Source organism: Eleginops maclovinus, chromosome 20 (genome assembly GCF_036324505.1).
Source record: "Eleginops maclovinus isolate JMC-PN-2008 ecotype Puerto Natales chromosome 20, JC_Emac_rtc_rv5, whole genome shotgun sequence".
Lineage (NCBI taxonomy): Eukaryota > Metazoa > Chordata > Actinopteri > Perciformes > Eleginopidae > Eleginops > Eleginops maclovinus.
Window position 1 is genome coordinate 7,666,743 of NC_086368.1, and position 22,480 is coordinate 7,689,222.

A 22,480-nucleotide genomic window follows, 5' to 3' on the forward strand; every position below is an offset into this window, starting at 1 on the left:
ATGGGGCAACAAAATGCAGTTCAGCATGTAACCAGAAGTTAAGTGCATAGTGATATAAATAATAAATAATAAAAACAGTAATATGCTAAGATATATGAAGCACATTGTGCAGCAAGAACACATAAATAAATAGTGCAGAATTAATTATTATAAATATGAATGAACTAAAAGTGAGATAAATATATTTTAGACGGTATAGTTTTCATAAATGTTGGCTGAAAATGTAAATGCTGTAATAACCTCACATGTACTTAAGTACAGCACTGGAGTAAATGTAATCAGTTACTCTTAATCTGAAGGTTAAAAGCCATCAGGATCTTAGTAGATGTATCATTTCCTTAAAGAAAAATACAAATTGTTCTTTGAAATACTTCAGATCAATACAAATCAGGACAACTGCGTCACATAACCCTATTCCAGACACATCTTTTCTTGAAAATGAGGATTTTCCAGTCATTCTGAGGCGCCTTCAATCTCCATGTGATAAAGTGAATGCCGCAATCTTTGAAGCTCATTATCTCCACACTACTCTGTGTCAAGACCTTTTAACGGGAATCTTACGACACATTAGAGCAAGTGGAAGCAATAACACTCAGCGTGATCCCAACTTACAAGCTCTGTGAATATCTATCAATATTTGATTATACAGAGAAAGTAACACTCATATTTCTTTTCTTACCACCAGCTCTGTCGGTCTGTGATTGTGCCATCCTGATTTACAGCTACAGAATAAAAGCTGTGCTGATGTTTTTTTAATAGTTACCTCCGACAGAGCCAAAAGCCAGAAAGTGATGAATCACACACAACCACATCCCGAAAGAGCTGCAGCACTCTGACCTGAGGAGTTCTTGGAGTAATGAGTTTTGCTATCTTCACTTTGCTATAACAAAAGAACACAGGTACAAGAGATACAACATTTTTATTGATTTAATAAAACATTGTTTTTACATTGAAACATACAAAACAGCAACAAATAAAGTGTACGTCACAATAATGCTAACAATTAATAATTAAATGCAAAAGACATCAACTGACTTGACAACTGGGTCCCTACAATAAAGGCACTTATTGCCCAAAATAATAATAACACATACATACACATAAAGGTAAAGATAATCTAATATATTCAATTATAAAAAAAGTAATAATTAATGAAATAATTAAAAAATAAAAGAAATAACAATAGAAATGAAAATGATAATAATAATAATAATAATAATAATAATAATAATAATAATAATAATAATAATAATAATAATAATAATAATAATAATAAAGTTAAAGAAATATAAAATAAATTAAGAAATAATAAAATACATGTATTACAAAAAATATATATATACAAAACATTAATAATAAAAAGAGTGGTTACTTTCCATGTTCAATGCTCTTCAAATTAATTGCAATTGAAGTCCTTTTCCATTTATTTGTTTCAAATCCACTTGCCCAAACAAGTCTCACTACATTTTTCGTAAAAATAAAGCTATGAGATGCTCATCATGGATATCAACAATTTGAGCAATGATAAAAGAGACAATTCAAGAGACTATAAACCGTTTGATGAGCTGCCATGAAAATAGATAAAAACACATGTTAAATGAATTTGGACAAATTATACTCACAGCAGGTTAGGATCGAAAATGGATCAATAATTTGCAATTGGATCCACTAATTTCGTTTTTACCCTAATGAAAAAACACATTCCACCTGCACATTAAATAACATGTCCCATATTTCTCCCTCTGAAATCTCATTTCCACACACAAATGCATGCAAACAGCATGTTGGGACTGCTAAATCGGGCTCTGAAGTGTTTGAAAGCATAACAACTTTAATCAGAGAGACGCATCTTGAGGGAAGGGGTCAGAGGTCAGCAGGAGGTCAGGGTTCATGGTGGTAAATGAGAACGCATGGGCCATCTGCTGAGCCGGGAACAATGAATCATCTCCTCTAAGGTAGGAGATGGCCGAAAGGAGTGATTCAGAATTAAAATATAATCAGCACACATTAGCATTTTAAAGATTTGGTGGCTGCCCTTGGTCATCTCGAGTTTAAGGGTCAAATGAAAATCTAGATACTGATGTAATTTCTGACGAGGAGGTCAGGGGGATATTTCTGTGGCAGAACCCAAAGATAGAATTTCATGATTTATAAAAGTGTGTATGATTTAGAATGTAAATATGTTAATCGTATTATCTTTTATTCATGCATAAAAATAGCATGCAACTATTCGTTACCTTGGAGATAACTCAGGTCCACTTATTTGCTTTTTCCAGCGCATTTAAACACATCCCAAGTGGACAGATCTGCTTGCTATAATCTTGCATAATGCTGGAACTTCAGTCGATTGATAACAGGTGGGAAAAGATAAGAGACTATGATTTAGAGGTGAGGGGAAGATGGGGGAATATTATATTTCTAAAGCGCTTAATTAGTTTTTAAATGAAGTATTTTCATTCTATACAAGTGCACTTTGAATTGAGACTGAACAATGTAATAAGTGAAGGTAATATCCTCTCATATAGCCCCATAAAACTGGTCTGTTTTTGCAGAAAAAAGGACCAAAATATGTGATACATTATTACAATTGAGGACTTTTCTTAACAGTTTTGATATGTCATTAAAACATGTCGGTAATGTTGATTGTTTACTAATTTTTTGCACTTTCATCCCTTAGCCTTTTCAGTAATGCGGGAGATGTAATCCTATCCTATTTAAATCATGACTTATCATTTAATTTGCATCTATCAACTATTTAGCTTCCACTTGTTTATAAGCTTCTGTAGTTGTAAGTGAAAGCAAGAAACTGACTGTTATTTTTTGTAATTAGCTGTGGAACCAGACAAAAAATCCGACCATGTCAATAAAAATCAATAGGGGACATCCTCTGGGTATAATGAATCCATACTACATTTCACGGTAAATTGAACAGTAGGCTAGATAAAGTAACTTTTCAAAGAACAAAGCGTTTGAAGAATGAATGAGAGCAAAAATCTAATAACTTTTCTAAATGTCACAAGCTGCTAGACATCAGTCTGAAAAAGGCTTCTTCAACATTTATTTGGTCAACTGTATGTGTTATCAACATCTTTACTAGCCCTGAGCTAAACAACCTTATTTTTCTGGAGACTTGACTGCTGGATTTTTCATAAAAACACATTTGTGGTAAAAGTGAGAGGTTTTTTTATTTTCTTGGTTACAGCTTCATTAATCATTCATGTCACACATTTTAAAATTAAACTTAACCAGCACAACTACATTTTTGCCTATGTGTGATAAAACACCAAAACAACAAGAAAGTACAGTCTAAAACAACTATTGGATGGATTGCCATGACATTTTCTACAGGCCTTCATGTTCTTCAGAACAGGAATCCTTTTGACTTTTGTGATCCGTTGAAAGAGAAGTTGTCAAATTTGGAGACATTTTCTTTATATTTAAAACTCGACGCACAAACAAATACCCCGTGCCAGATGTACCTTGCCTTTGGCTACCACTGCCTTTTTTTTAACATTTTGTTCACCATTTACAGAGCTAGGGCTGTATGTATAAACACTGGATTTCTATCTGTGTGAACACAAAACGGAGAGATAGTGTACTGTGTGGAGATCTTCATTGAATTTGAAGTGCATTGGATTAGAATTGCAGACTACTCCTTTAAGTTACAATTTTAATATTTCCAATACACATCTTCATGTCCAAATACCTGACAAAGAACTGAAGGTTGTGTTAGCATCAACTGCACTTTGTGTGCATTGCTAAATTAGCAACTGTTAGCCATGCACTACAATATTATGAGGAACATGGCAATACACTGGAAACATTAGCATGTTAGCATGCCGCAAGCGTGGCTGCGAATTCTTACTGTTGTCAACACTGTTGAAGGGCTAAACATAGGTGAATTATATTTTCACTTATAGGTTAATATTTCTTTAATGGAGCTGCTCAGCAATTTCTAATATATTTGAATATAATATTACAGACGGCGGAGCGCTGTGTACTTAGGCTACTGCTTTAAAAACGTTAGGAACATGCTAACATCAGATTTGATTTATCACTGATTAGCTGCATCTGTAGATTTAAAGGTATGGGATAATAATACAATTCAATATTCTTGCAGCATAAGCCTCAGTCACAAAGGGTGTGTTGTCATTTCATGTTCCTATTTCCTAACCACAGCAACGTTTGGCATTGAAAATATAATATAATATTTGGACATACAAATACATAAATACAATGATATAATAAGTAATTGTAAGATACATCAAATATTTTACGATTTTAAATATACGTTTGCTATCTTTAGAGATACTTGAAGGACACAGTCATGCTCCTTCCCCTTATGCATATTAACCCTCTGCAGGGACGCTGCTGGTGCCCATGTGGTTTCTTGTAGCGGGAGAGGGAAGTGATGCAGGGGGGAAGAAGGGGGGAGTCACATGGGAGGCAGTCAGGCTGCTGTCACATGGTTTGTGTTTGCAGGCTGATCTGAAAGGAGGAGGAGTTTTCGAGAGAAGTTTGTGGACGAAACAATCTGCCGCAGCTTTTCATGTAGCACTATCAACAAGTGACAGCAGTGAAGCGAGTAGAGGAAGAGCTGATGTGATGGAAATCCCTGCCATTAATTTAAAGGTGAGGCTGCGGGGTGTGTAATGGTGGAGGTGTGCTGTGTGTTAACGAGGACTGGCGTTAACTTGATGTCAACTTTGTTGCTCAGCTGCTTCTGCTTGAGAAACGGTAAACTAATGAAATGTACTTTTGTTGGTGCTGTGTTGTTGTTTTTGGAGGGGACAAGTTTAGTTAATTAGGATGTACCCTACCTAGGAGATTAGATGTTTGTATACAATTGTGTTTACAGTGATGGGCAGCAGGCCTGTGGACAGACCATATTATCAAAGGTGTTGGATGTTAGAAAACCTGCTCAGTATTGAAACATTTACCATTTATATATTAAAAAAAATATATGAATGATTTAATACTCATCAAATAAACGACATTTTACCTGTGTTCTCTTTTAACACTGTTCTGTTGTTAGTGAGCAATTTTAAATTGAATTATGCCTGTAGCCTACTATACTATTTTGTAAAGGTTAAGTGGTTTGAAAAACTTGATTCAAAGCTCAGAAATGTGGAATTAAACGTGTGATCTGAAAACTCAGAAAAGAAGATATGAAAGTTAGGAGCACTCTCGTTTTGCATACTTACTGTAACTTGGGTTATGCAATGATGCCAGATATACAATGATCACATGCTTTATGTTTAGTTCTGTATTTTCTGACTGTGTGAGTGAGCTCAAATAGACTGAATTAGGGCTGCATCCCATGTTTCTTTTCCTTTTTTGATTTCATTTTTAAATAAATCATGAGGTCTTAAATTGTATGAAGATAGTGAAAATAATTCCAAAGTCTAACTAATTTCCAAAACCCAAAGAGATTTAGTTGACAATGATATAAAACAGAGAGACTCACAGTGGAGAAGTTGGAGAAACTAAATATTTTGAGTTTTAGAAGATTAAATGACTGTCGAAATTGTGATTTCCGTGGATTGTTTGTAGCGTGAAGCATTATAGTCTAAAGGTTTTTTTTGTCTTTCTAACAATTGTCATTTGTTCTCTGCTGCAGGCCATAGTACTGGTGCACTGGCTGCTTACAGTATGGTGAGTGTGGGCACAGGGTTTTTTTCACAAACCTGAGGAATTTCTCTCCTCTTTGGGCACACACAAACACACACGTTCACACAGAGAATGATTTACAACAGACTGACTCAGACCTACTCTTTCATCTCCACTACCTTTCCTTATGTATTTATATTACTTTATATTTTTCACGTAACTCCATCTTCATCTAATCACTCACATGTTTTAAGAAATAACTGTTCATCTTAATCATCACAGTATACAGTATTTCTTCTACTGTACAGTATTTCATTTGACTTAGTTGCTCACTTATTCGTGCATTTTACTTTGTGATCCAATTTTGCATCACTTGTAGTCTTTTTTTTTGTTGCTGAATTTACTTCCTTATTTCTGTATTTACATTGTATTTATATTGTTAATTATATTGCATGTTGCACTGATGGCAGGGCTTGGGATTTAAGATTTTTATTTGAAAATACAACTTTAGAATCTGTTAATGAATGGGCTCTGAGCTGCTCGAAATATTTGCTCCTTATTTTTTGAATGTTTTATTCTGTAAATACTTTAACCTGGAAAGCACTCTATGTTTAAGTTTGAAAAATGCTTTAAATATATATATTTGTGCTATTATTGTTGTTATGTGACTGTAGAATGTGTGTGTTTTCTGCAGGGGATGCATGGCGTGGCTTCCTACCTCCTATGCTTGGGTGAACTTCAGTGTTTTCGCTATTGGGGTGTGGGCCATTGCACAGAGGGACTCGATCGATGCCGTGCTTATGGTGAGTCTTTGCCTCGATTCCTGCAAACATCATGTGAGATGTACAGGAGTCTAACTATAGGCGCAGCAATGTTTCCGTGCTAACCTATTTGTCTGTGGAATGTAGGACAAACTGTGAGCATCCCTTTAATTCAGCATTTACCATGGCTTTCATGGTGCACCGATTCACAAACATGTTCCAGGCAGGTCTGTAGTGTAAGGCCAGTATATAACCATGTTGGTGGTATTTCCCTTCTTTTTGCCGTCATTTCTATAAGGTGAGATAACTCTTCACTCTCCAAACTAAATGCTTGGGACTGGAAACACAGAAACATGCCAATAATGAGGTCAGCAGGGACAAATGTAGCTTAGAATTAATTAATCTAATGCAGAAAAAAACAACCTATTTTAAGCCAAAACAGTAGATAGTGTACTACCCTGTCCTTACGCTCAAAATCATGGATTCTGTGGTTTGCTAACAATGTATTGGAGCAAGTAGTAGGAAGGAAAATAGTTTTCACAGTGCAGTTACCTGTTGGGAATGTACAGCAGTGAGGAGACATCGTCCGTCTTTCTGTTTGCCTGAAGGAAATATCCTGACTCTGATTGATGGGTTAGCAGACACACTGAGCTCTGACACATCACATCCTCTCAGCTCTGCTACAGGTCTGCACTGCATTGAGATTACATTTTTTGGGGGGTTGCTCTTTGCTGAATTTTCGCAGTTATTTTCTTTGTACTAATACTTATGAAATCTGCCAGCAGACAAACATGTCCTGCGCAGCTTGGTCACTCATGTTTCTTAAGTTTTAGAATGTCTTAATTTAACCAGAATTCATGGCAAGTTAGTCCTAATTATCCAGATAACATAATGATCATTATTAAGTATTTGATGTTTATGAACTCATACAAAGTTTTTCATATTATTTTTTCAAAATACTGATTTGACTGTAAATAAAAGTGTGTTTTTTCCATGTAATTTAATATATTTCAGTTGTCAGATACTATTCCTGTTAGATACTCAGTAAGTTAATACCAGATTTCAAGAGATTAGACCAATATTAACAAATATTGTGGCATTTTCCCCTTTGGGCAAATGAGTTAAGACAAACAATAAAATCACACATTTGTGGTACGGATAAATATTCCTAGTTTGCATTCATGAAAGTGACCCCAGACTGCTATCCTGAAAGTATTCCTGCCAAAAGAAATACTCTACAGCTGGAGGGTAAACAGAGGAATATCAGTCTGGTGTCTCGTTCAATGACACCTCTCACTGTAATAGATTCCGAGTGTCCGTGCCCTGGGAAGAACCCACAGGGGAGACTTATACTTTGTGTACTTTAAAGTCCACTGGTCCTTCAGGAAGAAAATCCTTTTGGGCTCAGCCAGCCAAAGTTGGAAAAGGAAGAAAAATACATTGCACTGAACTTTTTTTGACTCAAGGTGCAGTTTCAAAGTCATGTTAACTATAGAGATGGGAAATGGGAGTCTGGCTTTCGCTTTACTGCTTGTTTATTGTTATTTAACTCCAGGCTTAACCTCTACTTTGTCAAGTTTCTCAAGATTCAGAATCAGAAATCCTCTATTAGCTCCGCAGCAGGGACATGCACAGCATAAAAGTGCAGATAAAAGGCAAAGCAATTAAAAGAGTAAGCTTACATAATAAATATAGAGACAAGCACATGTAAGTGGAAAAAATAAATAAACACAAATTAGTTAATACTCATGATTAAAAATAAGCTGCAGCAATTTACTGATCCCATAAGAAAGACTTGGCTGTCCCAGATAATAAAGGCAATAGATAAATCTGTATTTTTAATCAAATTTATCGCATTTTTCATTCTAATTTCCAATCCACATTTGGGTTTTTATTTAATTTCCCTTCAGAAATGTCTGTCTTAATTTTCCATGTACAATAAATTGCCTTGGGTATAATTACCAAGATGTGTTTGCACTTGAGAGCATGAAACTCCTTTCCATACTCAAAGTAAAAGCCTGATATGTACCTCATCCATGTCCTTTAAGAAGTCTTTCTCTTTTTGTTTTCTCCCTGTAGTTCCTAGTTGGGATGGTTGTGACGATAGTGACCGACATCGTCCATTTCGGCATCTTTTACCCAATAAATGATTTCGCAGCAGAGAGTGGTAGAAACGTATTTCGCTTCAGCGCAGGAATGGCCATTCTCAGCTTGCTGCTCAAACCTGCTTCCTGTTTCTTCGTCTACCAAATGTACCGCGAGCGTGGAGGAGATTACAACGTTAACTTTGGTAAGTGCTGCCAGATGAGATGCTATAGTTACATTAGGGATTTGCAGACAATTGGAGAAGTGCTTGAAATGCCACTTAAAAGGCTTGTTATGAAGAAGAGGGAGATTTTCAGCTCTGATAAAGACATCAAGCGCTCCGAAAATAAGATTTTTCCAGCGGGAACTGATGCTTTCTGGCAACACACTGGAAAATATTGTTTATTTAAGAACCCAAGTATTGTTTGATTCTCTTTTGAGGAGCAGATGACACAGAACATAACTTATCACAGAACAAAAGGAGGCTTCATGCTGCCAGATCTAATTTTTGAATATATTCTCAGAATCATGAAGACATATTGGTTTAACTCCCTGCAAATAAAAGTTTCCCAGGCCTGAGTGTGACATAAGCTAGCTGTACTTTGTGATGCATGTGTCCAGAGGCACTTTGAGATCCTCTCTATGTTGTTTTATGCTGTTTGTCATCAAAGGCCTGCCAAGTACAGCACACTGGGGGGAGATTGTGCTAAACCAGTCTAACAACTAATTAGTTTCAGTCACAAGACTCTAAATGCGGTGACATTTCTGAGCTCCAGTTCGTCCCGGGTAAGGAAATCATTTCTTCACGAGATGTTTATTACATTTGTGTGTGACACTGGTCACCGGTGTATACTGCATACAGTAACACATATTAAATCAGTGCAGGCTCAACAACTTATGATTGCCCGAAAATAACTCAAGATTGATGTGAAAGGAACAAGTATCATGTGTGCACAAGAATAGAGATTTTTTAATGTTCTTGACCATTGAGTTTATATGTACACTATGTATTTCTTCTTGTAGGCAAACAAATGATAAGTACGCTTCTTCCATTAACTAGTCAAGAGATGTGTTTCTGTGATTAACAGCATGTGGCCATTGATTTTCGGGACTTGACTCGCTCTGCTGAGAGCTCTCCCATCAGAAATCCCACTGAGCTGTGACTCTTAAATCCTTGAAAATGTTACTCATGGCTTCATCTATATGGATTAACCACACGTGGTAGTATTCATCATTTGTAGTTAATGATTTCATGGTAGTGTTGAGAATGGATTCATATAAGGAGCTTTGAGTGAGTGAGCATTCCTTGCTTTCATGAAGAGAAGAACAAATATTACAAAATGAAACAACGAAGTTTCAGTTGTTTAAAACTGCCATATCGCTAGCTAAAAATGTAATCTATTAAACTACATTACGGGAAAAGTAATGACACTTCTCCTGCATTGCGACCAAAGTGTCTCCTCATTTGCCCGTTTGGAGGATAATTGAATATTGATGAATCTGCTCTCTCTGTGGTTTTACTTTAACATCACAGACACACAGCAGGTACATCCATTAGCGTGTGATTGGCTGTGGGGTGACTGATGAGTGCAGCTAATGTTAGTTTCAGACAATGTGTGTTTTAATTGCTGTCTGATTGAATGGCTGGCATTAACATGGTTCCCTGCTGCATCGAGCACTCTGGGAAACAGAGCAATCAGGTCCATGAGAGCCTACAGCGATCTCTGAATTGTGACTGACGTCCCTCTTAAGCTGGTTTAATCATAAGTGCGAAGACTTTGTGTTTTTTACTTTTTAATTTTGTCTAATACAATAGAGTCTGTCAGACTGACTGTTTCTGCATTCAACTTGAAATTAACCATTCACTTAACACTTCCTCAGATTATTATTAGCATGTCACACTTCAGGCTTTGAGTTGCTCATCAGTCTGACATACTGAGCATTACATTAATATAAGTTGTATTTTGTGCCTATTTCAAACCGAAACATATTTTTTCTGCTCTAATGTAAGCTAGGTAAAGGTTAGCATGCTGTGCTTACTAGCGTGTAACTACTGTAGCTACAACGTTAATCACGTTAAGCTAATTTAGCTTATTGTTAGCTAACAATCTATTGGGGTTACGGGTGGTGTTAGGAAAAGCTCAGTTCTTGACTAGCACATCTACAGTAGTATTTACCAGAGGTGGGACCAAGTCACTGTTTGGCAAGTTACAAGTCAGTCCCAAGTCTTAGCAGTCAAGTCCAAGTCAAGTCCCAAGTAAAGACAGAGAAGGGCAAGTCGAGTGCAAGTCCGAGTCCCATCAAAGCCAAGTCCAGTCCAAGTCCCGATCTTTTTCAAGTCCTGAACAAGTCATCATTTACTCTTCACTTAATATTGCAATTATTAGACTATCGATCATAATTTTAACATATCAATCTAATCTACAGTCTAATTATATAGTACAGATAGAAATATGTTCAATGTTTCTGTATTGAAATCTTTTACGATATACACATGCGCCCTAAGACCTTCAAAGTATCTTAGAGAAGAAGTGAGAGTGAATATTGGGTTTGAATTGTATTAGCACGGAAGGCACCAATGTGACCATAAAGTTAATCTGCATTACAAAACTACATTACAAAAACAGCAGAGAGAGAAAAATAGGACCTTTTTTTTCTCAGGTGTTGCCTCCAAAATGAGAGAGAGACAGAGAGAGATTTTTTTGATTTTTCAAACCACTTTTATTCACAAATAAATTAAACACACCACATCAGAACAAAAATCTATTCAAAACAACTTCAATTCAGGAATTGACTGAAAACCAGCTCATCATTCTCCACTGAAACCAAAGCATTGTTAAAGCACCACATATTCTGAAACTCCCCCACATTTTCTGTCAGACGAAAATAACTAAAATCAGTTTTGACCCTCGCTCTCACCATGCATTTAAAGATCAGCACAGCATCACAGGCCATCGAGTCCCCAACTTTATTTCTCCTGCTGAGGTAGATGGCCATTTTGGCCTGGCCCAACAAAAAAATTCAGGAGCTGACATTTCACCTTTTGTCTCTGGGTGTACCTGTAACCAAGGATAAACACTTTGGGGGAAAAAACCTCACCAAACAAAACAAACATCTGGGTCAGTAACTGAAAGAGACAAAGGAGTTGATCACATTCTGAGAAACAGTGGAAGATGGTTTCCCTTTGGTCACAGAATGGACAGGTGTCAGAAACAGCTGGGTTGATCACTGAAACAAAGGCATTGACCGCAACCGCACCGTATAGAATCCTCCACTGTAGATCCCCCAGCCTCTTTGTCAGCGGGGGCTTGTAAAGCGCTCTTGTAAAGGGCCAGGTGGGCTCTCCACCGGGTGTCCACTCGGCCCTGCAGTCTGCTCTGGTTTAGCACTTTTGTCATAAAATAATACATCCTTTTGTTGGACATGGTGCTAAACTTAAATCAGTGACATTATTAAACCTTAACAGAAAACTATCACTTGTGACGTCAGGAACACAAAGTATCTCCGGAAAAGAGTCATTTTCGTTTGGTTCAGTAAGTCCGTTACAGAAAGCAACAGCCAGTGCCAGTTCTGGTTCGTTGAGCTGCTGTTTCCACCCACTCAGCAGGAGGCCGGTCACTCGGACTGACCTGATGCCCAAACGTGCCGCCAGGCCCGCAGCATTGTCCATGCAAGGGCCACACACCTCCGGCACATGTCCCAGTGTGAGGATCTTCTCTTCACAGGGTCTCTGCTGTAGAGAAGGCCCTATTCCACACAGAAAACGAGTCCCGTGGACCACCGGCTCTTTAAGGAGCCAGAATAAAGACGCACAGTTCTCCATTCTCTCTTTCCGGAAAAGCCCCCACACCTTGAAAAGTCCCTTGTAGAAGCATGAGAGGTTGTTCAAGTGTAATCCTTTAAGGTCCATTAGGAACAGCGACTCAGCCAGGCCCAGCCCTCCATAGCGCTCCAGTACAGCACGAGCCACGGGTCTCCATACCAGGTCAGCAGGTCCAGTCAGGAACCTCTGGACGAAACGGAGCCTGAACGCAGCCCCTCTGCTTGCCAGGTGAACAAGTCCATGTCCCCCTTCTTCCTTTGGCAGGAAAAGGACGCTCTGCGGGACCCAATGCATGCGGTCTCAGAAGAAATCCACCATTAGCGCCTGCACCCTGGACAGCAGGTTTAAGGCGGGTCTGAACATGTCAACCGGTGAGCCAGCATGGAGGACACAAGGTTATTCAAAATCAAAATACGCCCCTTAAAAGAAAGTTTTGGAAGGATCCACTTCCACTTCTTTAATCGGCTTCCACCTTTTCCACGAGCCCGTCCCAGTTTTGTAAAGAAAAGGTCTCGTCACCGAGATAAACACCCAGGTACTTCAAACCTCCCCTCTTCCAAACAAGGCCCCCAGGTAAAACTAGACCATTAAAGTGGCCTGCCCCTACTGCTAAGGCCTCACTCTTCCCCCAGTTTACCCTAGCAGAAAAGAGCTTGCTAAACACACCCACAGTATCTATTAGAGCATTGATATCCTGTTGAGTTTTCACAGACAATTTAAGAACATGATTGCAGCCAGGAAAAGAAAAACCATGTAGTATGTACGTATAACCTTAGGTTGTGTAGGAGAGGCTCTATGGCCAGGGAGTACAGCATCCCAGACAAAGAGCAGCCCTGTCTGACTCCTCTCTCAGCTTTAAAAGGAGCACACAAACTACCGTTAATCTTCAGTACACTCTCAATGTCCCTGTACAAGACCTGGATCTTGGCTATCAGACCAAAGCTGAACCCAAAAGCCTCCAGCGTCTGCCACAAGCACTGGTGCTCAACTCGGTCAAAAGCCTTTTCTTGGTCCAGAGAAATCAGACCAAGCTCACAGCCCAATGAACCGGAGAGGTCCAAAACATCTCGAATCAGAGTAACGTTGTCAGTTATCAACCTGCTGGGTACACAGTATGTCTGGTCTACATGAATGACATGCTCCATCACTTTCCTCAGCCTCGTCGCCAACACTTTGGAGAGCAGTTTGTAGTCGGTACAGAGAAGGGATACAGGACGCCAGTTCCCAAGCTCCTGCAGGTCTCCTTTCTTGGGGAGGAGAGTGAGCACCGCCCTCCTGCAGCTCAGAGGCAACCTCCCCTTACTGAGACGGTCCCTGAGGACACCCAGCAGGTCATCACCCATAATAGGCCAGAAAACCTTATAGAAGTCTGCAGGCAGGCCGTCTATGCCAGGAGCCTTCCCACTCTGCATGCTCTGCAGGGCCTCCTGCAGCTCCTGGGCAGAGAACTCAGCTTCCAGGTCTGCGCTGTCCCCCTCAGGGACCTTAGGAAGGCCTTCAAAGAAGGACAGCGCCGCCTCTGGTTCTGCCTGGTAATCTGACCTGTAGAGCTCTTTATAAAACCTGACAGCACAGTGTTGAATGTCGGCCGACTCCTGAAGCAGCTGCCCAGTGTCTGACCGCAGGGAGTGCATCAGCCTACTCTGACCGTTCCTGCGCTCGAGACCGAAGAAAAAGTGAGAGGGAGCATCCATTTTCAGGATGTTCTGAAACCGGGATCTGACCAGAGCACCCTGAGCAGAAAAACCCCAGCAGGTCGGACAGAGCTGCATTTCTACTTTTGAAAACCTCAACATGTTCTCGCTCTCCTGTGGAGTCTGCCAATCCCTGCAGCTCCACCACTCTCCAGAGCCCTCAGAGATCTAGCCATTTCCTTGGTGACATTGAGAGTGTACTGCAGGCAAAGCTGTTTGATTTGGACTTTCCCCACATCCCAGCACTGCTGAAGACTACTGTACTCACTCTTACAATTATGGTAGTTTTGGCAAAAAAATGTGAAGACTGTTTTAAAATGATTATCAGCCAACAGAGAAACATTGAAGTGCCAATACGCACTATTGCACTTCACATACCGTAATTTCCGGACTATTAAGCGCACCTGAATATAAGCCGCACCCACTGAATTAAAAAAAATATGTATTTTGTACATAAATAAGCCGCACATGTCTATAAGCCGCAGGTGCCTACCGGTACATTGAAACAAATGAACTTTACACAGGCTTTAACGAAACACGGCTTATAACACAAATAAAAAAAATAGCAGTAAACAGTAGCCTACCAAGAAAGTCATTGGTCACTATCTTCCTCCTCCTGTGCACTGAAACCACTGAAGTCATCTCCTTCGGTGTCAGAGTTGAATAGCCTCAGAATTGCTTCATCCGATGTTGGATCGTCTTCATTTTCGCTCTCGTCACTTTCATCCGGAGGCAAATTCCCCGCTGAGCTCATGCTGCCCTCTTCAACACGCAGCAGTCCAGCCTTTCGAAACCCGTTGATGATAGTGGATTTTTTGATAATGCTCCACGCTGTCAGGACCCACTGGCAGACTTGCTCTTCGCATGCGGCCCGTTTTAGTGAAGGATTTCTCCCCACTTGTCATCCAAGCCTCCCACTGAACAGATAGATAGAATCGCAGGATGAAACCCTCTTTATTAGTCACATACATGCACACAGCAGAGCACACACAGTGAAATTGGTCCTCTGCATTTAACCCATCCTACTAGGAGCAGTGGGCAGCTATCGTGCAGCGCCCGGGGAGCAATGGGGAGGGGGGGGGTTGGAGGGTGTCTGGTGCCTTGCTCAAGGGCACCACAGCAGGGCCTAGGAGGTGAACTGGGACCTCTCCAAGTAGCAGTCCACTTTCCATATTTCAAGTCTGTTCGGGGACTTGAACCGGCGACCCTACGATTCCCAGTCCAAGCCCCTACTGACTGAGCCACTGCTGGACAAACACGGAGCGCCACCTTAAATGCACGATTTATACTGATGTCGAGTGGCTGCAAATACTTTATTGTGCCCCCAGGAATCACAGCTGGAATTGAGTTTGTCCTCTTGATGGCTTCTTTCACAGAATCTGTGGGCCCTCATGCTGTCCAACACGAGCAAAGCCTTGTTCTTGTGAAAGAATCCTTCCGGTCGCTTGCCGTAACACTCCGTATGCCATTCATGCATTAGGCCTTCCGTCATCCATCCTTTCTTGTTGACTTTCACAACAATTCCTCTCGAGAATTTTTCTTTTTGCATCGTCATGTGTTTAAAAATCAACATCAGTGGAAGCTTTTCTCCCGATGCCGTGCAGCTCAGAACACAGGTGAAGTGCGTTTTTTCATGCCCAGTTGTTTTCAGCGTGACTGATGATTCGCCTTTCCTGTTGACAGTCCGAGTGAGAGGCAGGTCAAATGTCAGAGGAACCTCATCCATATTTATGATGTTGTGCGGGCCGATGGAATGCTCCGCTATCTTTGCATCAGTGCATTTGAGGAAGTTTGAAACTTTTTCCTCGTAGTCGGGAGGGAGCTGCTGACACAGACTCGTTTGTACCCTGATGGACAGGCCTTTACGTCTCATAAATCTTAGACACCACGATGGTCCACCTCTAAAATCCTCAAACTTCATTGCGGTGGCAATTGTTTTGGCTTTCAGTCGGATCTGCACAGTTGAAACACCTCGGCCGTCTGCTCTCTGTGTGTTGATCCAGTCTTCGAGCTCATTTTCTAGTTCGGGCATCTGCTTTTCTTCCCTCTGAAAGCTTTTGTTGTCTTTTTGCACTGAGTTAGTTCCTCACGCTGCTGTTTCCAACGTCTTATCATCGACTCATTAAGGCCAAGCTCCCGTGCAGCAGCTCTATTTCGTTTTCCAACTGCCAGATCGATCGCCTTCAACTTGAAAGCTGCATCATATGCATTTCTCCGTGTCTTTGCCATGATGAGGGTGACAAAATGACTACCGTAATCAGAATGATGGGAAGTTTGAGCACGCTCGATTTACGTCACATTATGGGACGGTGCTCAGTTTTTTGTCTATTTTTTTTCAAAATCCCATTTTGGCGGCTTGTGAAAGCGGGAAAGATCCATAAATTAGCCGCGTCATTGTATAAGCCGCGAGGTTCAAAGCGTGGGAAAAAAGTAGTGGCTTATAGTCCGGAAATTACGGTAATTAATAAAAACTGAAACCTGAACAAGGGAATGGTCAGAGAACCCAACAGGACTAATGGAGCAGCTCCTGCTTGTATTAATGTGGTGGTTAAAACAGTACACTCGGTCCAGTCTGGCTAGAGACAACAGATGGTCCCTACAGTGCACCCAGGTGTACTGCCGCTGGCCCGGGTAAAGATGCCTCCAAATGTCACACAGCTCGAAAGATTCTGTGATCCTCATTAAAGCACTCCTAGAGGCAGCATGCGGTTCCCAGTGGTTCCTGTCCAGCACAGGGTTTTCTGTGCAGTTAGTCACCCCCCAGGAACAGATACTCCTCACTACTGCAGGTGCTAAGGGCATGCTTTAACTGTTCAAAAAATAAAAGCCTTTCAGAGCCCACACTGGGAGCATAAATATTAATAAAACATATTTTAACCTTCTCGAAAACAGCATTTAATTTCAACAAGTGACCTGGAATGACGTCCTCAACAGTGCAGGAAAAGGGTGTGAAACCTCTGGCAAAGAGAATAGCAACCCCTCCACTATTGCTGCATTTATGACTGAAGAAGCCCTCCCCGCTCCATCCCCTCCTCCAGTCACTCTCATTGTCAGTAGTGCTGTGAGTCTCCTGGAGAAACGTCACATTCAGATTCTTACTCTCCATTAAAGAAAACAAAGATGCTCTCTTGGCATCCCCTCGAGCACTGTTAATATTCAGAGGGCCAAGCTTTATGTCACCCATAATGAAAGTATAGCTGCATCCTAACCAAGTCAAAACGATAACTGAAGTAAACAAACAACATGTACTTAATCATTACTTCCAGCAGTTTCTTCTCGGATCTTCTTCAGTAATTTCCTCAGCCTGTAGATCTCCTGTTCGCTGAAAGTAAGCTGCCCAAGGCCTCCTGTGCGCCTTCAGGAAGCCTCTGATCCTCTGGAAGGAATACTCCTCAACGCTGTCTACCTGCATACCTTCGCTGAAAGCCTCACTGTCACTGTCCTCCGAGTACTCTGAGAGTCCCTCTGGCTGAGAGGAACACAGCGACTCTGTCTTCAAAACCTTTTTTGTTTGGGCCACGTTGTTTTGCACACCTCGACACTTTTTCTTTTAATCGGTAATTTGAGCAAATCCTCTTCCATGATGACTTCCTCTAAAACAGATTCAGCCACCCTGGCTGTCGTGTGCCCACTGTCCCCGAGTGAATTACTGAGTGAAGCGACAGCGACAGGAGCAGCGGCAGGCGCCACCGCCACCGCCACAACGACAGGCGGCATCTTTTTGTTCCCCAGTGTACTATTTTCTTAAAATTTTCTAGTCAGTGCTTTGAAGGGCTCCTGTCAGATCCCTCAAAAAGCAAAAGAAAAGAGGGAAATTTAAAACTAGTTCAATGCAGTTTGAGTGGTAAAATCAAGTCAAGAAACAAAAAGTTGTGTGTTGATTAAAACAGATTGATCCAGTTAAGCATAGATTCAACTTTTGGCCTGGGGTAAAGAAAATTCTCAGCTAAAGTCATTATGCTAGCTAGCTATTTGAATTGAACATTTCTTTTTTCCTGTCTTATATTTCTGATAGTAAGTATTCCATCCAACTTGTTGGAAATTAAAAAATTACACACTTACATTTTATCGTTTAATCATCTGTGCTGTAATGCTAGCTACCACAAAGGCACCATTGCTTAAGTGAACATAGGACCGTGGGGATATAAATAAGCTACCAAGTTTAGTGTAATGTTAGCCATTTAGATTTTGGGTTACACTTAGTCAAACTCAGCTGAAGTAATTATCCAAGCTAGCGTCTCATATGCGCATTTGTCATTCCTATCTTTTTTTTTCTAGTTAGCATCCAAACAGAAGAAGGAAATAATGACATACATTTTTTTGTTTAACCATCTGTACTGTAATGCTAATGCTAGCTAGCTACCCTGTGTTAGCCTACTATGGCACGATAAGCGATAACTCCTACTTTTCTACAGTATCTTTACAAGGCTGTGGTTTAGTTATAGTATGTGCATCAAATGCATTTTCAACATTCTTTTGGAGGTTTCAGCTGTAGCCTTTTTTTTGTCTGCCAACTCAGTTATGTTAATTAGCTGCCAATCATACTCATCTGTTGAAATGATGGGCCCAGTGTGTCAATAACTACTACTTTCATTTTGATTGGTAAAATCGATCAATGTTGACCTGTGCTCACTCGAAGTAATCCTCATGTGTAAGAATTAGTTTCCCTGCTCTTTTCCTGCTTGTCGTCATTTCCAACCTTACAGTGTGTTATGCTGTCACGTTTTTTGTCATGTCATCATTTTTGTGTTGTCTTGGGATTTTCCTGTTATGATTTGACAATTTGTCTTGTGTCTCTTCTTTTCTCCACTGCCGACCTTTGACCTCTCAGACTTTGAGACCTCTGTGGACAGTCGATGCACTACGGATAGTGCTGACAGTGCATTTATTGGCCGCCGCTATTGATTCCCGATTTCTACCTTTTTACTATTTTCTCTTCTCCAATCATCCTCTTCCATCCTCTCCCCAACAGGAAGTAAGATTGCAAACCGGGCTGCAGGACAAAAAAAATAAAATTTCTTGTTATTTTTTTTGTCTTTCCCAATTATGTTGTTGTACTGTTGTCAACCTTTCTATTCATGATTATTTATATTAATTCATCTGTCAATCCCATCAGTCCTCAATACCTTCACATACCTGCCTGCATAGCTGTGTTTACAGTATGTTTGTTTTCATGTCTGTTGTGTTATATGTGTTTATATGTTTCAGAAAGTTTGCACATGTTTTATTCATATCACTCTCCAGACGCCTCATTTGTGTTTGTGTATTTGGTTTGCATGTATTTAAAGCAAAGCCCCATGATGGTGCACATTCTCAAATAGGCCTAATTAAAATGTCGACTTATAATAGACAATGAATGTGACCTGTTTAAAATGCACAATAAGAGTCAGTTATGGCTTCATTAGCAACATTTTTTTTTATTATTAAAATGTATTAAATATTATCACCACAGTTATGCAGAATAATTACAATTAACACATATGTTTGCAAATCATCCACACCCTCTGGAATGAAAGTGCTTGTTTGATCAGCATTGTGTTAGTCCCAGTTATAGGACTCTGGGCCATGCACACATTAAAGTGAGCCGGCCTTTGAACTATTCAATTGTTATTCTGGTTTATTTTGAGTTTGCGAGAATTTTCAGATGGATCATGTCAGTATACTGCCTTCAGTAAAATAATTATAATGATTTATGTTAACATGAAGTTTTTAAGGCACAGAGGAAAGATTTTGTAGTATGAACACTTTAGAGGATTCTTCCCCCCAGATTTTTTGAGACTCATTGATGGCAGTCTGTTCCTGTGATCAATTTAACTTTAATTCTCCACAGTACAAGCAGCTTATCAGACAGTAGTGGAGGTAAAAAGAATGATGAAATTGGAGGAATTTCAGCAGAGGCATCCATCAGATGCAATTGGCCCTTTATTTTATATAAAACAGCGTCGAAATTAAAAAAAGGGAAGTTGTGTTCAGGCTTTCTTAGGATTCCTTTGTCTTGCAAACATTACTATCTATATTTCAACATCTTTGATTAATGGAAATGACTATGAATAATACATTTTGCACGTCAGCGGTTTAGTGTATTGACCATTTTTGCTGTGTCTCTTGCAGGTTTTATAACTGTATCACGAGACAGAGAAGCCTACCAATCCATCGATCAACAGGAAGAGCCCTCCACTCCGGCCAACCCTTTCAACCATGCCCAGGACAGCAAGCCTGCTGTCCGCACTTACTGAGAGAGCAGGCGGTGACAGTAGTGTTTCCCTCTGAGTCTTTTCAGCAGCACGGTGCTAGGGGGCAGTTTGTTTTACGATCGATTCAACATTGGTCCCTGTGTTTCGTACAGTCCGCTGTAGACTCCAGAAAAATGTAATACTTTTTATACGGTAAATGCGTAACTCCATTTGGGCTTAATAATAAAAAATAAATTCAATTTATTTCTTTAAGGGTTGCTATGCTTTGTTGCTGAGCTGGCATCTCCCTGCTAAGTAAATACAGAGGAAACACTGCTTCCACTGCCATGCTGTGTAACTGTACCACCTTGTATTTTAAGAAGAGAGGCGTTGAATGGAACTGTTTAGTCTTTTTTTCCAATTGGGTCATTTTTACACATATAACTTACAGATATTAGGTTCATGTCTGTTTGTGTTTGGGATCTGTGAATTGTTACATTCTTCTTGTGTTCAGTATTCTTTTCAAATTTTGCTCAATGATACAGCAATGCTTAAAGCAGAGGACTGGGGTTTTTTTTAAAACACAAGAACAAAATTGTTGAATGCCAAGCTTGAGAAGCTATTTTTGCCTTTTGTACTTTTTCAACTCTAACTATGAAATCCTTTCGAGCTGAGCATTTACCAAATTAAAGTGACGGGCCTTTATACTTATAACTAAACCACAAGTGCACTATTCACTTATCTTTATGTCGATCTATGCAATGTCCAAATTAAGACTACAGTAACTCTAAAAATATATTAAAGACGCCCGATTATGCTCTTTGGGGTTTTACCTTGCCCGTACTGTGTTAAAAATGACGTTTTTGTGCATGTAAATGGTCTGCAAAGTCTAAAACCCGAAAGTGACCTCCAGAGGAAGTTTCTCTCCTAAACACTCTCCCCCCATGCTATTTAATATTTAACACTCAGACTTCTATTGGCTAGCGCTCCAACACATTGTATGTGAAATGCTAAGGTGGGACATGCTAAGACATCTAACCCTCTCTAAGCGGTTGACCAATCACAACAAAGCTAACCAATCAGAGCAGACTGGGCTCTGGTTTCAGACAGAGGGTGAAAATAGGTGCTGAAGCACAGGCAGTATGAGAAAAATAAAGACCTTTTTGAACATTAAATCATGTAAACATGTAGCACTAGAGGCACAAAACCCAAATATGAACCTGAAAAGCAGCATGATAGGGCCCCTTAGGGTAAAAGAAAGAAAGAAAATAAAGATTTTCTAAAACAAAAAAAAGCAATACGAAGCGTTTTGTAAGTATTTAAGTAAATTATTTCAAACCATTTTAAATATACTATTCTTATAGTTTTTCTCCTGTAACTTCCTGTAGACTGCCATTTAAACTTTTGTGATGTCAATTTCAGACTTAATACTATGCAGCCCCTGTAGCTGTTGATCTAAACACAGGCAGCAGATATCATTAGACATCATAAATGTTAAAACCAGCAGAACAGTGGTTTACTTCATTCATTGTACACTGAAATGCACACTCAGTTTGAGTTTGCATAATACACAATGAGTCAGTTGGATCTTAATGAAAGCAGAGGGTGGATTTTACACACTGATTGCATCATTTGGCCTTTTTTGTTCTCCTATGAAAGAGTTTCTTGTTTTATAAATCATGATGACCTTTGTGAGGGTGAGTGGGCACAAAATGGAGATGTAAAGTTATCATGGGGCTCTTGAGTCCTAAAGATAATTGTAACCTAACAAGAGGTACTTGTACTCCAGGAGGGTACTTATTGGGACATGGAACAATAGTGGGGTTTCTCAACTCAATTGAATTAAAAATGATGATTTGATGGCAAAAATACTCCAATCAGCTTGAACACTATGTGACTAAAGGTGGGACACAATTAAAAACAGTTATGAAGAGGGCCGATAAGTTTATACAGTTGCCTAAAGAAGTTATAAATGAATGGGTGAACATGTTTATTGCTATAATAATGTTTAAGAGTTGTGACATCCTGTTGATGCCTTTTCAAGACACTTTCAAGCTGAGTCCATTAAGAAATTTAGTTTAAAATCAGTTTAATTTATTTACAATTCTACATGTTAAAGCTATACCTGTTAAATTCAGAAGGATGTTGTGTGAGACCAAATGTGTGATTATGTCCTGAAAGAAAAACTGTACCTTAAACCATTTTTTAAATCTTGATTTCTGTATTACATATATTTTTCTTTGAAACTGTAGAAAATTCTAAAAGGAAAATGTTTCTTTATGATGCTGTGTTTATAAAGATGTCTTCAGCTTAATGTATCTTGCTCCTGATGCA

At 39.7% G+C, this 22,480-nt stretch overlaps 1 protein-coding gene across 2 annotated transcripts; it reads left to right on the forward strand.

Annotated features, from left to right (window-relative positions):
* The first annotated feature begins 4,459 nt into the window (after positions 1–4,459).
* On the forward strand, positions 4,460–22,460 carry agtrap (angiotensin II receptor-associated protein). Of its 2 annotated transcripts, none has more exons than XM_063911811.1 (5): positions 4,460–4,632; positions 5,621–5,655; positions 6,305–6,413; positions 8,451–8,661; positions 20,085–22,460. In XM_063911811.1, the coding sequence occupies exons 1-5, from the start codon at positions 4,606–4,608 to the stop codon at positions 20,207–20,209; spliced, it is 507 nt and encodes a 168-aa protein (XP_063767881.1). In that variant the 5' UTR covers positions 4,460–4,605; the 3' UTR covers positions 20,210–22,460. The 2 variants fall into 2 exon arrangements, with proteins under 2 accessions (XP_063767881.1, XP_063767882.1); XM_063911812.1 differs by having other exon boundaries at positions 4,558–4,737.
* Positions 22,461–22,480: the final 20 nt, after the last annotated feature.

What these genes read in the sequence shown, in the direction of transcription:
- agtrap (XM_063911811.1), top strand. Translation starts at nt 4,606, where the DNA reads ATGGAAATCCCTGCCATTAATTTAAAG. An exon ending in TCCCTGCCATTAATTTAAAG is followed by an intron (nt 4,633 to 5,620) that starts GTGAGGCTGCGG and finishes TCTCTGCTGCAG; the next exon opens with GCCATAGTACTGGTGCACTG. An exon ending in AGATTACAACGTTAACTTTG is followed by an intron (nt 8,662 to 20,084) that starts GTAAGTGCTGCC and finishes TGTCTCTTGCAG; the next exon opens with GTTTTATAACTGTATCACGA.